This window comes from Choristoneura fumiferana, chromosome 16 (assembly GCF_025370935.1).
Source record: "Choristoneura fumiferana chromosome 16, NRCan_CFum_1, whole genome shotgun sequence".
Taxonomy (NCBI): domain Eukaryota; kingdom Metazoa; phylum Arthropoda; class Insecta; order Lepidoptera; family Tortricidae; genus Choristoneura; species Choristoneura fumiferana.
This window is the reverse complement of record NC_133487.1, coordinates 8,415,713-8,439,080: the sequence shown is the minus strand read 5'-3', so window position 1 is coordinate 8,439,080 and position 23,368 is coordinate 8,415,713. Positions and strand designations below refer to the sequence as shown.

Genomic DNA, 23,368 nt, shown 5'->3' with positions numbered 1-23,368 from the left:
GATGTTATGTTATTACGTCCTTGACATGCTACACCATATCGTCTTGTTTTCTTTTATTTCTTTAAATGTGTACATATTATTATATCAAGGCTAGTTACAGTAATGAGCCGTACGTATTTATTACTAAGTCAAATTACAAGCTAGAACTTTACTATCCATTAGGTTTTTTATCGGTTCACTCTTGGAATGCATAAAATAGTCTGCGTAGTTTAGACGCTTGGCGCCTGGACAACATACTAACCTAACCTAATTCATGTAATAAAATTCTAAAACTGAAATTATGGTTTCTGAAAAATAATTATTAGCCTAAAAAATAGTACTAATATTATCTATGTGAAAATTTGTGAAGATGTTTGGACGTTTGGATGTTTGGGTGTTTGGATGTTTGTTACTCAATCACGCAATAACGGCTGAACGGGTTTACATAAAACTTAATTGGTGTACCTACAGAACAGATTGACAAAGATCTACATTGAGACACAGGATACTTGATATCCCTGTAAATGCGTTCCCGTGGGATAATATTTTAAGTTTAAACAAGAATTATAGAGAGCACTGTCCAAAAACGGTGACGTACCTCGGCTCTCAAGATGACGTGTTAACTTCGTCTGCAATCAATAGATGGTGTTGTGCGTTGTGTCCTTTCAAATTGTTACCGTAACCTAGCTAAACTCAGTGGGTGACAGACGTACGAGCAAGTACGCGTACTTATGGCTCGACGCCCTTTTTCGCCTGCGTGTCACCGTAAGTAGGCGTACTTTAAAACCGTCGACGATATCTAACCGGTTTGAAATCTTGCTCGTGGCTCACAAACTTAAAAACCCCGTACTATAATTTCGTACGTCTATCACCCACTATACATTTATTTATAGCGTTGCCATGGTAACAAAAATCGTGTAAGTAAACGGTTATCGTTGTGTATTTCAAAAATTGCGGAATTACGGGAAATACAATAGTTCAAATAAGACGGAATTAACCTATTTCCAACCGCGGGAAACCGGGTGGATGCAAGTGGCAAGTTGTCGTTCATTGTGGCGTTCTAAGGGGGAGGCCTTTGTCCAGCAGTGGACGTCTTCGGGCTGATGATGATGATGATGAACCTATTTCCAGTTCGAGCGAAGCCGCGCGTTAAGGCTAGTAATATGTTTAATACTTAAGTCAAATATATATTACACCAACTAAAATTATTCTAAAACCGCAAACAAATTATGCCAAATGTATTATGCCAAATTAAAATAGGTAAAAAAACGCGAACGAAAGGGATCCTTTTTATATAAATATTTATTGAACATATTCTTCTTACACACGTAGTTTTATAATAATATATTCCTCTTGCCTCCCGAGTCAATTTTTGTATTATGAACATAGGTATGTCACTTATGAAAGATTTGGATGTCACTATACAAAAAGTCGACACTATGCGACAGGAGGTTAAAAAGGACTGATGCAGACCTAAGTACCTACTTATGTAGGTTAATACTTAACTATTAAGACCCGATGACCTGACCTGACCACTCATTGTATCAGATCATTACCTGATACAATGAGTGGATGACCTTTATGATTATGGAAATGAAAAATAGGTTTGTTTCCAATTTCCAGCAATTCTCCGCGACATAGAAGCAAAGCGTCAATCCGTGCAAGGCGCCGTGCGTATTCTGAGTGACATAGTGCGCCATCTAACGGCAGGTTTGCACAACGTCGTGCGGCAGTTCGAGTCCGTCCTCGCAAGAGTGCACAGATATGAGTTTTGGAGATGGACGATTTTGTTAGGTAAGTACTTACTTGATTTTACCTGCGGTCTGTCAGTTGAATTGAAATTCCGCGATTTCACTTAATCCAAAAGAAAATTCCCAAAAATGACATCGTGGGTTTCATTAGCATAGCATTGCATAAACAAACACAACTAGCGGTTGAAACTTCGAGATTTTATCTCGGTCAGATGTGGCTAGGCTTTGAGTTGAGTTGACTACAGATTTATTGAATAATGTTTTGACATCGTATTTTGTCGGAAAAGTTCGTGTTTATCTCGCTATCTCAATTGGCTTTAATAAACTTCAGTCAGCTAGTTGAGACAGCTAGATAAAAACGAACTTTTCTGGCAAAATACGATGGCAAAACATTATTCAATACATCGGTACATCTATGTACAATAAGTAGGTATTCATAATAACAAGTATCCTACATAGATGGAGTTTACTTGGGAAGGCGAAGTTGACGGAACAGAAGTCATCATCTTCATCATCATCATTATCATCTCAGCCGTAGGACGTCCACTGTTGGACATAGGCCTCCCCCACAGACCTCCAGTTGCTTCGGTTGGCAGCAGCCTGCATCCACCGTGAACCCGCAGCTTTAACCAGGTCATCCGTCCATCTTGTTGGTGGACGTCCTACGCTGCGCTTGCCGATCCGCGGTCTCCACTCGAGAACTTTTCGGCCCCAACGGCCATCCGCTCTCCGTGCTATATGGCCCGCCCATTGCCACTTCAACGAGCCAATTCGCTTGGCTATAGAACAGAAGTAGTTAGGATCAATTAATGTTGCACATTTTCGAGTGCGGTATTTTGTCAAACGGAGAACACAAATGTCAACGACTTTACTCCTTTACTTTATTCACAGCAACAATTTTCTTTTCTGCACTTTAGCCTGCGTGGTGGCTGTGGGATTCGTGATGACTCTCGTACTCCTCGCCATGATCTGTGGATGTGGAAACCGCAAAGAACATGCCAAACGAACATTGCAAGTGTATGTGTTTTTTTTTCTAAGTAATTCAGTTTTACTCTTAGTTCCCGTTTTTTCTTAGGAACGGACGCTATTGTAAGTAAAATACGTACCTACTAGGTGCCTACGAAAGATCTTAGAGTTTTTAGGCTTCATACAGAAATGAAATAGAATTTTAGGAAATCTTTGGATTCTCAAATTGTTAATTAAAAGTGTTTTTGTAACCAATATATCTCGGGACTTGATAGCGACTATACTGTTTCGTCCGAAAATTACGGCAAAGTCAACTTGTGGCCGCTACAATGTGGTTGAAACATGGAGGAAAATTTAGCAAAAAAATTAAATAGTAGTTGTGATAATGTCCCAAGAAAGATTATATTAGTTATGAGCGAAAATCGCGAAAATTTAAAAGTTAATACTTAATTATAAATTTCTAATCAGTACGTACTTATTCACCAATGTTAAGCTAAGTCAAGCAATGAAATAAATTATCCTATGTGACGATAACATCATACATAAATTCTAAGGGACGCAGCTTACCACGTCTCTGATCGAAAAGCAGCCTCTAATGAGTCGAGATCAAAGTATTAAAAACTCATCTGCACTTGATATCACTTCAAACTAAAGAGAGAAAATTACTGTCTGGACTACTTAACGCCCAACCTTGATTATTAATGAAGGTTTATCTAAATACCTTCAGCAGGAGTTTTTAATAAATTAACTAAGAACTTTTTTACCCCTAAATGGGTGAAAAGATGGGAAGCTGTAAATCTTTTGCTTTTATTGTAATTTCCGCTGAACAAGTGAAAAAAATTCGATTTCGGCAAAAATGTATCTACATAATTTAGTTTATATATAGTTTAGTTTTGGATCTTAGATAGTATTTATTTTACGCTTAACATGTTTTTTTTTTGATTAGAGTAAGTTAGTTTTAGTTATATGTTTTTTACCGAAAGTATATATCCCAGATGATTTCTTAAAAAAAAGGTATTCTCTACCTTGAAACGATACAATAATTAACCTACAGAGCCTATTATGAGATACCTACCATGGATTTATAATTCCGAAATACATTATTGATCTGTCGCTTTCAACGTACAAGCTTTCTCGATGGTATTCCTGTGCGACTTAAATGAAGCAAGATTAAATTAGTTTTTAGAATTAAGTATGATGATATTATTTTTTACTAACTTATAGGTATTTAGCTAGCTGTTTCCTACCACTTCTTTAGCGAAAAATTCCTTTAAGTATTGCTATCCCGATTTGTATCTTATGTATTACTTAGGGGTAAGTACACTACATAAATACGAAAAACTAAAAGCCGAAAGTCGGAACCACGAATTTCAAAATACCTATTTTTATTATTCCGAATGTTTTAAAACTCCTAATATAACTATTCCGATTCTTCATAAATCCGATTTTTATAAATCCGAAAATTAAAATTATCTAAGGTTTAAAATTACGATTTTCAAAATTTACCTTAATGGATTGATTTTAATTCGAGATTCAAGATTCCGATTTTTATAACCACGAAGTTTAGTTTGCCGACTGTCATAATTCCGAATTAACAATGTCATTTCGGAAAATAAATAATCGGAATACTGGACTTCGGGCCAATAACATTTCGTGCTTTTCATTTTTCGGAGTTTTAAAAATCGGATTTAAAAATATCAATATTTTGAAATTGGGAAAAATAAATTTCGTGTTTTTAAGAAATCGGAATTATATGTCTTAGGAATTGTGAAAATCGTAGTTTTCAAAATCGGAATTAGCAAATTCAGAATAAAATATTTCAGAGTATTTGGCTGTTCCCATTACTTAGTACATCACACACCCCATCTATCACTACCACTACACTACACTGACGCGTTTCATACTCAACCAGAGCTCATCTTCAGAGCAACAGAACCGTTCACCATGCTACCAGATGTTAGACTAAAACAGACAAACAATAACAACAACACAACAAAATTTTCAAACATCTGAACACCCAAACTTTTATAATAGTCATTATCAGGATTAGCTTTGAGCCAGAGTGAATAGACTGTTACTGAACCAGTGAGCTACATCTTCCTTCTCATTTGCGCTTACCATCACTAGTCAGTTAAACAATAAAAATACTAATAATAAATGGTATTCATAATAATTTTTTTTTTCATGGTTTCCCACTCTACTGGTTAACTCATATAGGTACACTTTATATCTACGCAACGGTAGACGTAGAAATACCTGCAATTCCTCAAACAAAATGAAGTCAAACGCATGACTTACAGCTATAAACAGATAATGAATGTTCGCAGGTCTGCCGTCTGGATGTGCCTCGCATCCCTTGTTTTATGGGGCGTCATATCCGCTATTTTTGTTATTGCTGGCCATGCTGAGGTAAGATTCGCATTCTTCAGGCAATGCAACATGTTTCAAAAGCCAACGATTTTCTGGAGGTACACTGTCTCATTATTTTTGTGTTAAATGTTTCAATTAGTGAAGTGATACGTCGCACTATCCTTCAAAATTCCCCTCTCGCTGTTGTGTTCATGTAGCGAACTGTCAAATACTGCCTTCAAGATATTTAAATATTACTTTTTAATAGATACTTAAATAGAATGATGATATTATTATGGTGTTTTTTCAGGTGTTTGTCTGTCGTGCCCTTTGGGACACTCCTCAGTACGAAACACTGTCAGCACTTTTAGACCGGCCGTCCCCTCTCCTCGCGGACAAAAGAGGGATTTTTGATGCTTTATTCTTGGAATTAGAAAATGTTACTATCGATGTTTCTGTCAAGGATGTCCTCAGGTAATGGATACGTACAGATCGATTCACAAAAGCTGCCACGAATGGATTGAACAAAAGTAATGTCACTTAGACATTTTTGTAGGAAAATGACAAATGAAATTTTCACATAGTGTGAAGTGTATTCAAACAGGTAACACACATATACTTTCATTCACTCATTCAATCCATTCGTACCAGCTCTTGTGTATCGACCTGTATGCGGCGTTACTTTGCAAAGAACTACAGAGATATGAACTACAACACTTTTACCTTGCTACTCCGCTAGCAAACGTGCAAGACAGCTGTGCCTGCATGACACATATTTGTTATCATATGTAGAGCCCGCCTTCTTCCACATCCCCATTAATGATACGTATTCCTCACAAACCAAACTAACATGGTACCGATTTATGTGGAACCGGTTCTCTATGATCACATAATTAAGATGTCTGTTGTGCACGTGTGAATTCCCGGCACGTATGCATGCACGCAGGTACAGAATTTTGTAGGTACTTATCATATTTTTACGTTTAGGTACTAATTTACCTAAAAAATCACCTACATACTAAACGGCTCCTAACACAAGACAAATAGTAAAGTGATCTATGTTAAATCTAAATTACTGTAAAACTCCCATTATAAATTATTCTAGGACAATTAGATTCTCTACCGAAAATCCAACAAATAAATTAACAAGAAGTCGTTATATTTCAAAGGCTTAATACTTGTGCAAATAAATACTATGAAAAGGAATAAACGGGAAACAATTTAAGCCGGTTTCCTTAATTAGACTGAGGTGGCTATTATGCCAATTTATTTTAAATATTAATTAGCCTTTTAATTTAATTACGTTTGAAACGTAAAGAAATGAAAAAAAAATGATCAGAAACAATATTTTACTTTATTTCACTTGTAAATCAAAATTTAGCGTATACATTAAAGTAAATTTAGGATCCGTTTCAACACTACCTGTCACGTTACTGATATTTAGAGTGACGGATATCTGTTTATCTCTGTTTATTCGAATAAATAACGGGTGTGGCCTGTAATATGAGCAAATTAAAATAATTGTTTTTTTTTTATTTTTTATTACACTTTAAAGTTTATTCGAAGAAGCAATGTAAAGCAAAATGGCATGACAGGCGACGTCAGTTGGGTTCTAGGATAGCGTACATTGATTACAGTATTTAATTTGTATGAAAAAGGAAAAATCTAAAGACTCCATTATTTTTAAAAGTCGCTGAATCATTTGACAAGAACGATCTATGTTTTAATTATTTGCTCGTATTACAGGCCACACCCGGTATACAAAGATAAAACCACAGAAATTATTGTGCAACATATAAAATATAGTAAAATTTGATGGATTTGGTAATTGTGTGGATAAAGTAAACTATTATCTGATACTAAAATCTATTTAATTTTAAAACTAGTCAAAAGTGGTACCAAAATGAGCAAAATCTTTTAACAAGTAGGCAATTTTTTGCAGGTGGTAGGACCTTGTGCAAGGTCCACCCGGATTGCTACCACCATCTTGCTCGCTAATCCTGCCGTGAAGCAGCAGTGCTTGCACTGTTGTGTTTCGGCGTGGAGAGTAAGACAGCCGGCGAAATTACTGGCACGTGAGGTATTCCATCTTAGGCCTCTAGGTTGGCAACGCATCTGCAATACCCCTGATGTTTATGGGCGGTGGTGATCTCTTACCATCTGGAGACCCACTTGCTCGTTTGCCTTCCAGTCGTATAAAAAAACAATCAATTACTTTATTAAACCTGTATCTACACTTCTGCCTCTGGGTATGTAATTGCATGCAGATTATTAGTCCTTTGATTAAAGTTCTACTATTCATTATTAAATGAAGTTTTTGAACATGTTTAGCTGTTTCAATGTATGGATATTTGCTACTCAATCAATGGCTACAAAGATCTGGTAACAGGCATATGAAACTTACCCCCTGTTCCACCGTCCATTGATTAAATTTATTTGACGGATAAATGAGATGCCGTCTCTATTTGTTTTGTTCGAATAGACGGAGACAGCATCACATTTATCCGTCAAATAAAATTAATCAATGGGTGGTGAAACAGGCCCTATCCTGGTATTGCGTTTTCATGAAATAATATTTTAATTAAAGACTTTATTTTAATATAGGGCGCTGTCCAAGCGCGGAAGTACCTCGGATTTCAAAATGACATGTTAAATTCGCCTCCCATCTTAGGCCTCTAGGTTGGCAACGCATCTGCGATCCCCCTGGTGTTGCAGGTATCTATGGGCGGTGGTAATCTCTAACCATCAGGAGACCCACTTGCTCGTTTGCCATCCAGTCAAATAATAAAAAAATTAAAAAATTTCAGAGCGAACGTTGTGCTTTAAAAATGTTACCGTAGGTACCTAACCTTTTCAGGCCAAACTCTTAGATTGTGTTTCTCGTGAAGGTAAAGGTTAAAACTAGTATTTGATAATTCCAGGGACTGCGAAAAGGACCGGCCAGCATACATCGTGTTCCAATTGGACAAAGTTTTGGACATCAACAAAGAAACGTCGTATTTTGAATGGGACAAACTTCAAATCGACTTCGCTGGACTCTCGTCATCCATTGATGTTCGATTCTTGAAAACGATATCGGTGAATTTTAACAAGTTGTTAAACAGAATTTTACAGGTCTCTGATGTCAATTTATCTAAGTATAGGTAAGATGTTTGACTGTACCTATACATACCTACATATTAAAATAAACGTATTTTTGGATTTGCCGAGGGTTCCGAACAAACTTTTAAGTACCTATATCAAGATACATTACGCTTACGCTTCAAATGTTCATATCTATAAATCTCAATTTGTTAGCAGGGCCCTGAACGTACATTAATGAAGAAATCTGTGTAGAATTCCTTTTTAGGGGTCAACAGGTCTGACTAATTAGCACGTATACAGCGTGTATTTTTGATACTACCTCAAATTTTAAGGGTAGATTTTAGGGGCCCTAATTATCACATTTTATTATGTTTTAGTAAACAAATTAGACTTATTATTTTCCTTATAAAATTAATTAGCACGCAATGTATCACTATTGTATCACTTTGTTTTTGTCCAAAACGTCACACTTGTTGACGTGACAGCTGTCACAAAACGTTTCTCTCTCATATCAAATTATTGTACGCACTACATTGCTGCTCGAAAATATTTCAAAAATTAATTACACTCTTACCAGAGATTCTAAATTAACAATTTGTTTTGATATCGGTTCACAGCACTTAAATCTTCGTCTGGCTACAGTTTGAGGTAGTATTAAAAATACACGCTGTATTTATACTAACGTGACCTACCGTTTTCTTTTTAAATTGATTTAAGCTGTTTGCCACTACCTGCAAGAAAAATCGTGTAAATTGAACAGGTTTGAAGTTGTCAATCGAGCACCGCAAATACCGCAATGTATCATATATAACTTGCACGATTTTTCTTGCCGGTCAAGAGGCCTTAGGGTGAAGCCAGACCAGCATAACTTTTTGAGTCGTGAGCCGCGTATTTTTGGACCTATTTTGTGACGCTCGTCTGGCTTCACCCTAATTGTCTAACACACTGAATCACAATCATTTTCACCACTTCTTTCTGTTCACGGGGTTTTGCAGTTAAATTTCCAAACCGTTATCATATACTTGGTGCAAAACCTTTTCATTTTGGTTTCGTTCGCGAAACCGTTATTTTGAAACCGGTTTTTAAGGGAACATTTCCATAAAGTTCTTGTCAGATTAACCGGTTTAGAACAATATAAACCGGTTTATTCCGGCGCAGGATAAACATCGCCGCCCGCCGCCAGCCGGCCAGCTGTCACTCGTCGAATAAACCGGTTTATTTAGGTTATAGTTAAGTTCTTAAAAACGTTCGTGTTCTTATGAAAGTTCGGAGTTAAACCGAAATAAACCGGTATTTACCGCTATTTTATAAACCGGTTCCGAGCCTTGGTGCAAGGTCCGCCCGGATTGCTACCACCATCTTGCTCGCTAATCCTGCCGTGAAGCAGCAGTGCTTGCACTGTTGTGTTTCGGCGTGGAGTACTCTCCAGCCAGACAGCCGGTGAAATTACTGGCACTTGAGGCATCCCATCTTAGGCCTCTAGGTTGTCAACGCATCTGCATTCCCCCTGGTGTTGCAGGTGTCTATGGGCGGTGGTCATCTCTTACCATCAGGAGACCCACGTGCTCGTTTGCCATCTAGTCGAATAAAAAAAAAGGTATAAGACGAGGGTAGAAAGAGATGGTGAATGCGATTGCGAGCGCCATGGCGATAGACAATAAGGTCAGGCCTTAAGACTAATCGCGCTTTATTTGGTATATAGGTATGATAGAACATATGCAATATTGCCTATGTAATGTACCTATTGTTTACTAACAATATCACTCTTTTTCTAAGCGACCAATTTAACAAAACGGCAATTTCATAGGAAAATACTTGATGGTTTTAAATCTATAAAAATACATATAACATTTAATTCACAGAGAACGTCACACTCATTAACCTAGAGAGCGTCTCAGATCTCTAATTTCTTTCCAGTATTAGATATGAAAAAAAGTATTATCTAGAAGTAGGTAAGGTACAGTAGCTATTCCATACTTTGAAGCTGTTTAGGTACTCAAAAACAGAATAAATTAACGCAATTGATAATGTTCCCGTGTTCAGCCATTTAAGAGCACCTACCTATTTTAGACAGCTGCAATATACTCGTATTTGACGGCAACTGTTCTTTTTCCAAAGGAAAAATATTTTCAAAAAAAGCGGTCAGACGGAATGGTGAAAATATAAGAGGATCTTGTAGGATTATTACGGCACCCTCAAATACATAAACAAGTATCGATTTGCAAAAAATAATCAATATTATGCGTAACTCACGAAAGTTAATTAAAGTCTAGCCGTGAATCTTTGCTTTTAGGCTGGAATACAACGGGCCGGTGGTGGGAAAGGATTTGCCATCACTAGTGGACCAACTAGAAAACGTCGGAGCTCAGGTTTCAGATTTAACTACTGCTGGGAGGCTGGAAACCTTAGGTAAAATAATTTATTTTTGTATTTATATAAAATTCAATGGTGTGTGTGAAGTTCCCAATCCACACTGGGCCCGCGTGGGAACTATGGCCCAAGCCCTCTTGTTCTGAGAGGAGGCCTGTGCCCAGCAGTGGGACGTATATAGGCTGGGATGATGATGATGATTTATATAAATAGCAACCATAATCGTAATACAAAATGTCATAATATAATATTTCGGTGCTACTGGACCCTTCTAGTAGGTAATAGTTTGTTACAATACTAGATTTGCCTAAACGTACTTAGGCAGGGTCTATACTTACTTGTCATTGTACAATTCAATACAATACAAGGATTCTTTATTTTTGAACACCATAATACAGTAAGCAGTACAGAAAACAGGGGTACAGTGTAGAGCAAAAAATCCAAGGTGAATAATTCAGAGATTTTTGCCAGGCAACCTTTACAATAGAAAGAAGTAAGGAATAGATTTTACCAGGTTGTGCAATTTACAGTAGGTAGATTAGAGTAATAAATAACAAAAGTACATAATACTAATGTTACCTGCATTACAATACACAAACACAACAAATATAAATAGGTAGATACACAGCAACATATAAATAGAGTAACTATAACTTTCATGGGGAAGATGGCAGATAGTGCTCCCTAAGCATAGACTTCAATTGCCTGTAGGCTGGGTCTATGCTTGTCATTGTACTGAAGATATATTTTCTTTACCTTCATTGAAATTCACCTTACTCTGCCTATATACTACAGCCCGAGCTACTTTTGCTGAAGTATCTTTCCTTGAGAAAATTTCATGAATATTTGTTGAAGCGTAAAGGCGCTTCACGGAATTCTTTAGACAAAGTTGTTCCTTTACGTGAAATTACGTGTCTCTATTTTGAAATTAAAGTTTCTTTATTAATGTCATTAATGACGAAATATACAATTATTTTGAATTAGTAATCAAAGATAATAAGAAAAGATAAGTTCGCCTTTGTACATCTTATTATCCTGTGTTCTGTTATTTTCATCTGTTAATGTACAATAAAGAGTTTTACAATACAATACAAAGTTATCAATGTTTTTACCTTTTCTAGGCTAACAGAGCCTAATAAAAATAATGATAGGAATAGAAATGCTGTCGCATTTTCTTCCAAAATCCATGTGGCCGGCTTTTCGCCTCTCTTGCGCCTCTTTCTTAATACTCATACTTTTTTGTGTTTTCATAGGTAATACTGCACATATATTATGGGTAGTATACATAGATAGTATTACTGAACTCACCAGATATAGTGGGTTCGGTGTAGATCCATCTACGGCACCTCAATTTTTATGTAGGTAATTAACTTCGATGTAAAAATAATGCTGCATATAGGCGTTTCGCATATTTAGCTCCTGTGAGAAATGTCACATTTCTCTTAGTATTATTATCGTTGAAAGTAAAATTTAGCTCACAATGTTTCATCATCATCATCCTGTCAGCCGTAGGACGTCCTCTGTCGAACATATTAGGCCTCCTGGTGTTGGAAGCGGCCTACATCCACCGTGAACCCGCAGCTTTAACCAGGTCATCCGTCCATCTCAACACAATGTTTGTTCCCTTGTGATTTCGGTGTTTTATCTGGCTGCATCTTTTCAGTTCAAAGTAAGCATTTCAGCATTTCTGACGATTTACTTTGATGTATACTATAATTTCAGCATCAAGAACTCAAAGGTTACATTTAACGAGTATAAAGCCTCTGGAACAGTTGCGAGCTGATGTAGTGTACAAGCTCACAGAGCTAGAGCTACAGTTGCTGCCATTTAGAAGAAAACTTAATATATCACTGAGCCACATCTACACAGCGCAATATTATATCGACAACCAGGGAGAAACTATTGCTAACAAGGTATCAATAAGAAAAAATATATAAATAAATACGTATTATAATAATAACGGGTAGCCTATTGACTGGATTAGTATAGGTTACTCTGAAACTATTGTAGCGACTCCTACCGCCATCTAGTGAGCAAATTATATAGAAACACGAAGCGATCGCTATCGAAGTTACTCAACTTGAACGCTTAAAGGTCCAGCTCATTACAGTCGCCCGGCACCCGACCAGCACTACCTCACCTCGAGCGATTAGTATTCTTCATATGGATTTGTATGGTCATGCGCTCACTACATCAACTCCGTAGCGTCAACGGATCGCCTCACTCGCGAGGTGGCCACGCGCGGGCGGCGATCAGACAACTCGGTGACAGCCCGCTGCTCGCTGCCATAGGACTACTAGGAAATTCGTGGACCACGCGAGGTGCACTCGTCAACCCGGCGTCCACCCGTGGCTCACCTGTCGACAACGAGTGGACGCCGAAAGTCGAGACAGTACTGGTCGGGTGCCGGGTGGCTCTAATGAGCTGTGACCTTAAAAAACCTTCCGACGCTGTTCCTTTGGACTTCAGTCCTCAGGAATAACATCTGCCTGAAGAGAAATATCTCTTCTAGACAGAGATAACACAAAGAAAAAATTACTTGTGTTAACAATAAACACATCAGGAATTCAATTCCTGAACATACTTATTTATTTTTGTCTTATATTTTTCAGTTACCCATACTGATCCCACTTACCCAAGCGTCATTGTTTTATATTTATTATTATTTTTAGAAGGTATCAATGTATGTTTCTCGCCTAATTTCACACGTGGCCGGTTGGCGTACTCATGCGCTGGCTTCGGCGGGCAAGCACGCTGCGCGGTGCCGCCCTCTCTTCAACGTGTATGAAGCAGCCAGGGCTCTGCTGTGCACCCGATATATAGGGTCTTTGGTGAGTCAGACCTTGCCAGTTATCCTACGAATTGGCAGGCAAGCACGTTGCGCGATGCCACCTTTTGTTCAACGTGTATGACGAAGTTGTGCACCCGATATGTCGGGATTTAGGTGAGTCGGTCCTTGCCAAATGTCAAGACGTATTGGCGGAAAATCACATCACATCGCGCGGTGTCACCCTCTGTTCAACTTGTATGAAGAAAAGCAGAAGAAATCGAGGTAATATTAACAATATTATTTTGATAGTAGGTACCTAAATAGTCTATGGTATGCCTAGCCTAGTGGTATGTTTCAATATGAAATGCTTGCCTTTTTCAAACATTTTAAGTACGTGAAAAAGTACCAATTGCGTAACAAGTTCCGCACTTGGCTGTTTATTTCAACGACTTGACAACGGCGGCTGATCGTAGAATCCGCCAGATCACGAAATTCCAAGGCATATCGTGAAATGGCGCCATTTCATGAATTAGCCATAAATTTTAATACCCATAAAATCATGCATCCACAGCAGTTCGGATTCAAAAAAGGTAGATCTACTACAGACGCGGGTCATAGTTAAGTTAAATTCATATTGCAACCTTGGGAGGAATAACATGACGCTATAGGTGTGTTCTGCGACCTTTCGAAAGTTTTTGATTGTGTGGATCATGATACTTTAATTTGTAAGTTAAATTTTTATGTCATTCGTGGACTCGCTTTAGAACTCATTAAATCTTACCTCACACAAAGAAAGCAAAAGGTAGCGATTAACGGAACGGTATCGGCGGGGTCTATGGTCGAAATGGGAGTGCCTCAAAGATCCATTCTTGCCCCATTTTTGTATCTTATTTATGTAAATGACCTAACTTGTATGTTAAGCCAAAATTCGGATACTTTTATGTTTGCTGACGACACGTCTTTACTGTTCAAGGTTGGTAGAGAAGACACCGACTTCATTGAACCCAATGAAACCCTGTCCGTGATATCCGCATGGTTTGCTGCCAATAATTTGTTACTAAATCCTAAGAATACCAAATGTATTAAGTTCTCGTTAATAAGTTCATCTAACTCGAATTCAGTTTCTAATATGAAGTTAAATGGTCAAACTATTGAATTTGTAAAATCAACAGTATTTTTAGGAATAACGCTCGATTCTAAACTACAGTGGGGACCTCACGTCACAGCAATCGCGGGTAGATTGAGCTCTGCTGCTTTTGCAGTTTGGAAAATACGGCAGCTAACCGATGTGGCGACGGCACGGTTATTTTATGGGGATCTGCTGCAGACATTGAGTCAATTTTTATCTTACAAAAGAGAGCAATTAGAGCAATTTATAATTTGAAGACGCGTGAATCTTTAAGATCTTTTTTTAAGGAAACAGGTATCCTAACCCTGCCGTCGCTTTATGTTTTTGAAATAATCATGTATGTTAGGAAGAACGTACATATGTGATTTTCCCACTAACGTCGATAAGTCAAAGGCTACTAGAAACACAGGGAAGCTTAAAGTTCCATCTTACAGACCGCATTAGCCGCATCCCTCCAAATAGCGAACCTACTGTGTTAAAAATAAAGTTGTGTTAAATACTTGTGATGTATAGATATCATTTAATAATATTGTAAATCTGTTTGTTGTTTGTTGTGTGTTTAATATACCTCGTTGAGTTTCTTGTCGGATTCTTCTCAACAAAGGTTTTTCCGAACCGGTGGTAGATTTGTTTTGCCATTCATAAGTGCTTGTTATAGTCTATATTGAATAAAGGTATTTTGACTTTGACTTTAGCTAAGGGACATCCGCCATAATTATCGTTCAAAATTCATCGTTTAACGATTTGCCTAGTGATGTTGAGGCAGATCATGAAATTCCTAGGCATATTATGAAATTCCGCCATATCGCTTCGCTCTCTCGGCTCGTGCGTTGTGGTCATATTTCATGGTAACCACTCCTCGCTTTGCTCGTCGTACCTAAATTTTCCCTTTTTTCGGCATATCACGATATGCCCGGTATAGAGATAGGAATATCGACGAATGCGTTGCTCTAATCGATCTGCCGTATTGTTTGTCAGGCACATCGTGATATGCCTGGCCAACTTTTAAGCATATCATGAAATGGCGCCATTTCACGATATGCCTAGGAATTTCGTGATCTGGCGGATTTAACAATCGGCCGCCGACATCCACACTTTTATTTAATTACAGTCATTTGTTCATTTAAAGACGATATATGGCAAATTTACTTCGGAATCTTTAAAAAGGTTAACATGTTTAACACATTTATTTTAGCCTACGATCAATCAGCGAATACCAATTTATTAGATCAAATTCCATTGATTACAAAATACCATGTTCATTAAGGCTAGTCATCTGTCGTTAATGCTAAACAGATACGCTTTGCATTTAATTATAGCGATTTGTTACCATTACCAGGCTAGTGTATTCAAATAGTAGATTGTAAAACAAGAGCATAAAACGAGCCATTTTACCCAAGACGTTCATAATAGCCACCCGAGCCGGTACGGCGAGGGTGGATAGACATCGAGGGGAAAATGGGTTTAATGCTCGAGTTTTACACTCTGCTTTTCACTTAGATTGCGAGGAATTTCAATATAACAAAGTGAAAACAATTGTTCACATTCTATATACCTTTTATTTTTCGTACATTATTATATAATTATATTTATTCAGTTTTAGTGATTTATTTTGATTGGTTTGGTGATTTTTTAGTTTTATATAAATAATAAATTATTACCAGAATTAGACACCAGATTACCTTGATCTAAGATGGTATGGTATGGTGGATGGATGGATGGTTGATCTTGATGGTGGTGTTTACGTCTAAGACGTAGATTTTCTACCGACTTCAAAAAAGGAGGAGGTTCTCAATTCGTCTGTATGTTTTTTTGTGTATTTGTTACGCGATAACGTTTAGGCATAGGTATTATGTGGCAATATTTTATTTTACGCTACAAAAACATATTCAATGAAAGCCTATTTTCGAGTCTCTACAAGTCCCTAATTAGTGCCTCGAGACTTACATCTCGATCTTGAGCGAACTGATATTTGAACAACCCTTTTCCTTAAATACCTGTCAGTTACTAGATGTTGCCCGCAACTTTGTCATAAAAAGTAGCCTTAATTAATAATAAGGTATAGTGCGATTATTAGTGAAAGAATGTCTACGATTAAGTTAGAACAACAGTTCCAGAATACTATACACCGTGTTTCTCTTGATTTCCGATAATTTTGACACATGACTCGGTGCATTAACTTCTTGCCAAAACGGTTTAGTTTAAAAAAAATGATCTTTCAACGTTCCTTTAAAGTTAACGGAATAACAACATCTATCTATATAAAAACGAAACATACTACTAAGTTTACTTACCTTTTTAACAAATACTACTCATCTGGCTACATTTATTATTCTCACTGTAGAAACAATTAAAATTTCATGCTTTCCCTAAAACTGTTCATAATGTTCATCGAATATATTGGCCTCGTTAAAACTTTACTTATTAGATGAGCTAAGCCTGTGGATTTAAGTTTAAACTATCTATTATTTTCTCTTCATTTTAGGGGTCTATTTTAAAAATTACATCACTTTAAAATGCCACTCGATAAAAATCGTGTAAATAAGTATATGCACAAGCAGCTAGATAATCTAATAAAACACAAAAATTATGTTAGTATAATCTTCAAGGTGTGTATGTATGTTAACTCTTTATTATACAAAAATAAAGAAGCAAACAAAATTAACAAACGTTGAGAAACATGTACAGGCCAACTTATCCCTTTAAGGGATCTTGACCAGTCACGTTTAAGTTAATCTTAACCTTAGTCTACAATACATTTTTTTCTACAAAATAGAAAACTGACCGGGATTGACCCCTATCTAAGATTTAAATTAATTAATTCTTTTAGTAAATAGTGTAATATTATGGTGCCTTTTTTAATGCTAATGATTCAATCAACTTTAATTTTAGTTTAATTTTTCGATGATTTTAAATTTGATCTTCAAGTTTTAAATCTAATAATATTTTTTTAACGAAGTGTGAAGAAAAGGGGCGAAAACAGTGCGCGATAAGTAGGAGCGGTGATTATGTCTGATTGTATATAGAAGAATTTGCGCGCTATAGCTGTATTTTTCTACCATTTTTCGTATTTTGGGCACAATTTGTTAAAATGTTATTTTCGAACGATATGATTTTAAAACTCGGTGCCCTGTTCAATTGAAGCGCATAGTTAGCAGATAAGGTGGGCAAACAAGCTAACATTGCAATTGCTTCAACAAAGTTTCCATGAAATTTGGAAAACTTCTAACGTTTATAAAGTCTTGCTTGGTCAATGAAGTTACGCTTTTTATAGGTACCTAGTTTAGGAAATTTCAAGTTATAATGTATGTAGAGATGTAGTAAGGTAACATAATAAAATATATTTAAATAAAGTATATTATCTTAATATATTTAACTAAAGTATATTATAGGGTCTTGGGTGTTTAATATGTATTTAAGTATGTATCTATATCTATATAATTATATTTATCCGTTGCTTAGTACCCATAACACAAGCTTTGCTAAGCTTACTTTGGGACTAGGTTCAATTGGTGTGAATTGTCCCGTGATATTTATTTATTTTATTTATTTATTATAATCATTTTATTATATTTTGACGTCGCGTAGTATACTTAATTCAATTTTTTTTTATTTGACATTATTTGGTTTCATTTGATTAGATTTAATTGGTATATTGTATGTATGTTAGTTTTTTAGTCTGTAAGTTAATTATTGTATTTATCGTGTTGCCCTGAATAATGCGGTATCGAAATAAAAAAAAAATATATTTAGCTAAAGGACATGTTTAAAATCGTTTAATTTGCAAACAACAAAATAATAATTTCTTAGGTTTTCAAGATTTATATTTTGTAGTATTTCGTATAAATACCTATGTCTCTTGTATGTAGGTATAAATTCCGGATCCGTTACCTGCAATGTCACGCACACATACACACACACGTACCATTAAAAATAGATGTTATTTTATCGAGGCGCTGCGCTGCAAACAGAGCAATTGCGGAACATTTTCATTTATTTTTATTTACCTATTTCTTTCCTTAGCATGGATGGTGGATCTGCGGCTTCCTTCTTGGAGTATCATGGTGTACAACCCTTACACCTCTCTGTGTACAGCTGTGGAGAGCGTATGGGCGGAAAATCAGGGCACAAGAAGCCTTGACCCTCACTAACTTAGGATCTGGGTAAGTAAAATTAAAAATTCATTTTCACGTATTATATAAACAGCCGTGGTTACTTAATGGTTTGACCCTGTCCTCTCAAGCAGAGATTCGTGGATTCAAATCCGTGCACTTGCAGCTTTGAGTTGTTCGAAATTTGTTTGTATCCGTAATTTTTCGCTGAAGAAAAATATACTCAGGAAACTCGCACTTACCTACAAAAAGTACAACGGTGTGTGACTGTGAAGTTTCCAATCACCGCTTAGATCATTTTGAAACTGCATCCCAGGCTCTCTTATTCTGAGGGCTTACTTATATCTGGCAGTGAGACACACCTTAGGTTTTTTATGGTGTCAACCCTTTCTTTCTTCTTCTTCACGGGGTTTTGATAGTGAATGTAGCCTCTGTAAACATGGAGATTCATTGGTCTCTTATTTAGGAATATATTTTATAACTTATAAGTACTGGGTGATGCTTGGGATAATATTCGAAAACATGCTTTTTTCGAGATAAAACAAGCTAGATCGAATGCATCTCCGATTACTCACATAGCAAATTCCATCGAAATCTTTGGAGCCGTTTCCGAGATCCCTGAAGTAAATAAACAAAATTAAAGGTATTAGATAAAATAGATTGATAGATATAAATGTACACACCTTATTATGTTTTTCAGTCAACAAGAAACTCCCACTACGGCGCTTTGTGATGGTAGTAATTGGAATACACCAGGGTTAGTAGAACTAACTTTTATCCTTCTCTAATTCTTTTCGTTCTCGTGTTGATTCTCATGTTAAGTTATTTTTTACAGACCACCCCCGAGAAGTGACAGTTGGTGATTGTAATGTATTAAATAAAGTGAGCGAATATTTGTTTAGAAGCACAAACTGCTTAAATGTTCAGTTAAGCTACATGACTTAACGAAGGAAACAAACATTTCCGTGGACCGTTTCACCAATGAAGATTCTAAAACCAATAGGTACTACAGCAGATTACTACAGCAGTACCAACACTTCTAGTCTACTACTTATTGTTCTATGAGTAAATTAGCTGTAAGTTTCCATGTTTAGCATAAGTTTGTAAATGATAGGGAGTATTAATAAACGAAATACCCATAAAACAGTTCTAATCCTTACGGAAGACCCCTGAGAAAATATTCGACTTAAGTTAGGTAGAACTTGAAATGTGGAAAATTCATAAAATTCCAGCGTTCGCTGCATAGTCAACCTAGTATTTAAGTGCATTATTGTTTTGGTAGTTCCAACAAAAGAAAAAACCCGATAAGGCTTATTGTGGAATTGGCTTGTAAATGATCGTAGTCTACAATGATTTAAGCCGTCCAAATGATATTGAGTCATATGTTGGTAAAGGAATTTCTTGATCGATGACGGAACAAGAACATTACGAACACTGCATCTAAGCTATTATTATAAAGAGAAGAGGTTTGATAATGTGTTTGTTTCTTTGTTTGTAACAAATGAATTTTAAGACAATTTCGAAAATTCATTTATTTACTTGTAGAAAACTCCAATACCAGTGAGTAACTAATACCGGCAATAACAAAGCCAGGGAACATGAAAATTTTCCTAAGGAGCAAACAACTTGCGAGCAACATCTAGTTATGCAAATAAAACAATTATCTGCAAGTTACACAACTGTTCGGATGTAAATGAACTATCAGTCCACTCGTCGACCGGTTAACATTTTGTGTGGCCTTACCATAGAAAATATGTTGCAATGGCACAGCTCAAGTGAGATGTAGATCGGCTTATTGTTAGTGTGAGCACATCGATTGATTGAGATAGTACCAACGTGTTTTGGGATTACTTGGGTAGGTACAATTACCTAAGTACTATTTCTCAAACATGACATGAAATATTGACGTTAGTGTTACCAGTAATAGGCCGGGAAGTATCGCGCTGCAGGCGCTGCGGCTCGCCTGCCTGCGCGCGGTCACTCTAGCGGCCTGCAAAGAGATTTCATACAAATATCCGGCCCTCGGCCGGCAATGCGACCGTCTTTTGTTTCAACGCGAGCAGCGGCACGGCCCGCGCCCGCCGCCAGCACCACCGCCTGCAGCCGCCGCGTCAGCAGCCAGCGCGACACGCGCGCACACAACACGGCGACGAGAATGTACTATATCTAGCGGCTTGAGTTAGAAGAAGAGGATTCGAAATATGGTTTATTTCACTGTCAGTATCTAGGGGCATCTGTTGTACCTGTGGACACTTTCCAATTTTTAGACTATTTTAAATATTTAAAAAAAAAAACTGTCATTAATTTTGTAAAACTATTTATTGTTTTAGTATCTTAATTAAACAGTCTTTCATAATCACCATTTTGTTTTAATTATCTACTAAAACTATAGAGATCTAAGCATATTTTTAAAAATGCTCATTTTGTCCATAGGTACAAGTGCAGTTTGTACCTATGGACGACAAAATTGTACCTGTGGACGGACCGTACTATGGAAAAAAATCAACAAAACACTACAGAAAAATAATTAAACATCAAATCTAATAAAAATAAAACAAACAAATGCAATACATTTGGCATACATTCAGAATCTCCTAATATTTTTTTGTTATTTGGAATTGCAGTATTCTCGGTAATAACTCTTCAGCAGAATCGTCGGAGCTACATCGCCTACATCTTTAATAGAATCATCTGAGCATCATTTAACACATAACATTTTTGACATATAAAGCTAGATTCGTCGTCAGAGTCAACATTATTCTTGTAAGACTTTAAAACACATTTCTTATGATTGCAGTACACATGCTGCATGTAAGTAAACTTGTTTTAGGATTCTATTTTTGCATCCCATGCACATAACGTATGGCAATGTCTCCACAAAATCCCGTATTTGTTTCTGATCTAAGCCCATGTGCAAATATGCTGCTTCTTTTAAATAATCATGTAGCTGTTGCTCTTCTGCTTCAGCAAATACCCTCCTTACATTTTTAAAAGATCATATTTTCCAAATTTTTGTTTCGATTTAACTTATCATACTTGAAAATACTCGATTTAGGCACATTGAATTTTTCAGCAACTTTTCTACGAGAACATCCATTTTTTACTTCCATAATGACCTCGGTTAAACTTTCAGGACATACTTTTTTTCGCGTTTGGCCGGTTTTAGCACGAGAAACTGATATCAACAGAAAAAATAAATTCATATTTAGCTGTCTACAGGTTCAAACTGTGATTTTGTACCTGTGGACAGTCCATAGGTACGATAAAAAAAACTTGTCCACAGGTACATTCGACACTTTACAATTTAAACTAATGTCAGGCCGTTAAAAGTCGCCCGAGAGCAGCAATAACTACATAAAATAAGAAACAAATCATGAAGTTATTCATTAACTACGAAGAGACTCGCAGCATTATGCTTAAAACTTTAGAAAACACACTCAAAATGCGAATAAAAACTTACTTTTGACGTAGAAAACTTTTCGCAGCCATAAAAGACAATACTACTGACAAATACGAAAATGACAGATAGTTAATGTTGCATACCAGAAAAATGCTATTCGGGTGTGTTCAAGATAATAGTCTATGGTTTGTAGTTTTTTTTTTACTGCTAGTGTCCTTAGGTACAATCGTCCATAGGTACAACAGTTGCCCCTACCTATGCCGTTTGTTTGTTTTTATGTCAGTTAGGTCAAATGCTGTAAACTAAACTTCCCAGCATTTAATGGTAAGAGTACCTGGCGATCGAGCTTAGCTCTGGCTTAAACTCGATAACAAGCGTTTTCCCAGAGATAAAATCAAACTAGATCAATTTTTCATCCCCGGAAACCGCTACATATAAAATTTTAGCGAAATCGTTGGCACCGTTTCCGAGATCCCCGAAATAAATATAATGTATGTACAAGAATTGTTCATTTAAAGGTATTAGATTTGAAGTTTACTTTGAAGTAAAACAAATAGTATAGGTACCTATATCGTTTTCAAAAGCATAAGTTATTGAAATGTAGTATTTTTTATTTGGACGACGATTTTTTTCGATTCATGGAGTCGTAAATAGTCGTCGTTCTCAATGAGGGCTATCGCTTATGAATTCGCCACTAGAGGCGCTAGTGTAGCGTGAGGTCTCCGAAATGTCAAATCTCATAGTTTTTGGGTGAGCTACGCGGGTTTATTTATAATTAAAATAATTTTGTGAATATTTTGCAATATCTGAAATTAATTATGGCAAATATGCGTTCCGGGGCAATGAATGTCTGTGTTTTGAGACAGTTTTGTCTTTCGGAAACCTTTGTCCTCCCTTTTTTCCGTTCAAAACGGAGACTATGCAACACTGTGGCATGCTTGATATTTTTATTGTACGGTTTTAAGGTGTATTAAATATGATTTTAATCTAAACTTTGTTTTCACGCCCGTAATAACAGACTTGAAAGCCATACTTAAAAACCTCACGCAACAGTGCGCCATCTAGTGATACAAAAAACGATAGCCCTCATTAGGTCGGCGTTTTCTAACCCTTGCTTCTAAATTTGTACGACTTCGAGTTATAGTGCGGGATTGAAAATGTAAAAATTACTAAGAAAATTCAATTGAATCACTACAATTTATTCGAGGGCGCTCTTTTCCCACTTGAAACGTATTCCAATTAATGTATTCAAAAGGTTGAAAGGACGCGTTGACTTTGAAAGCTTCTTATCTCTAAGGCTGGATCGTATTTTTTTGAACTCGTATTGACAAGTGGCTTTGTGTTGCTTGAATTAGGGTCATGAATATACCCTCATGATAAGTAATGCAGATTTCTAGAAGACAAACTTTGCAAATTTCAAACTTTTATTCGACCGTTGGTAAACGAGCTAGTGGGTAA

General features: G+C 36.6%; 1 protein-coding gene across 1 annotated transcript in view; it reads left to right on the top strand.

The window, feature by feature from the left end:
- prom (prominin) overlaps window positions 1-19,641 on the top strand; it is a 37,744-nt gene extending 18,103 nt beyond the window's left edge. Inside the window, exons 8-18 of the mRNA XM_074099269.1 lie at window positions 1,603-1,773; window positions 2,648-2,747; window positions 5,024-5,105; window positions 5,356-5,519; window positions 7,967-8,188; window positions 10,423-10,538; window positions 12,222-12,412; window positions 13,172-13,330; window positions 18,422-18,561; window positions 19,211-19,267; window positions 19,346-19,641. Of these exons, the coding sequence (XP_073955370.1) occupies window positions 1,603-1,773; window positions 2,648-2,747; window positions 5,024-5,105; window positions 5,356-5,519; window positions 7,967-8,188; window positions 10,423-10,538; window positions 12,222-12,412; window positions 13,172-13,330; window positions 18,422-18,561; window positions 19,211-19,267; window positions 19,346-19,373 (1,430 nt within the window). The 3' untranslated portion in view covers window positions 19,374-19,641. The remainder of the gene's footprint in view (window positions 1-1,602; window positions 1,774-2,647; window positions 2,748-5,023; window positions 5,106-5,355; window positions 5,520-7,966; window positions 8,189-10,422; window positions 10,539-12,221; window positions 12,413-13,171; window positions 13,331-18,421; window positions 18,562-19,210; window positions 19,268-19,345) is intronic.
- Window positions 19,642-23,368: the final 3,727 nt, after the last annotated feature.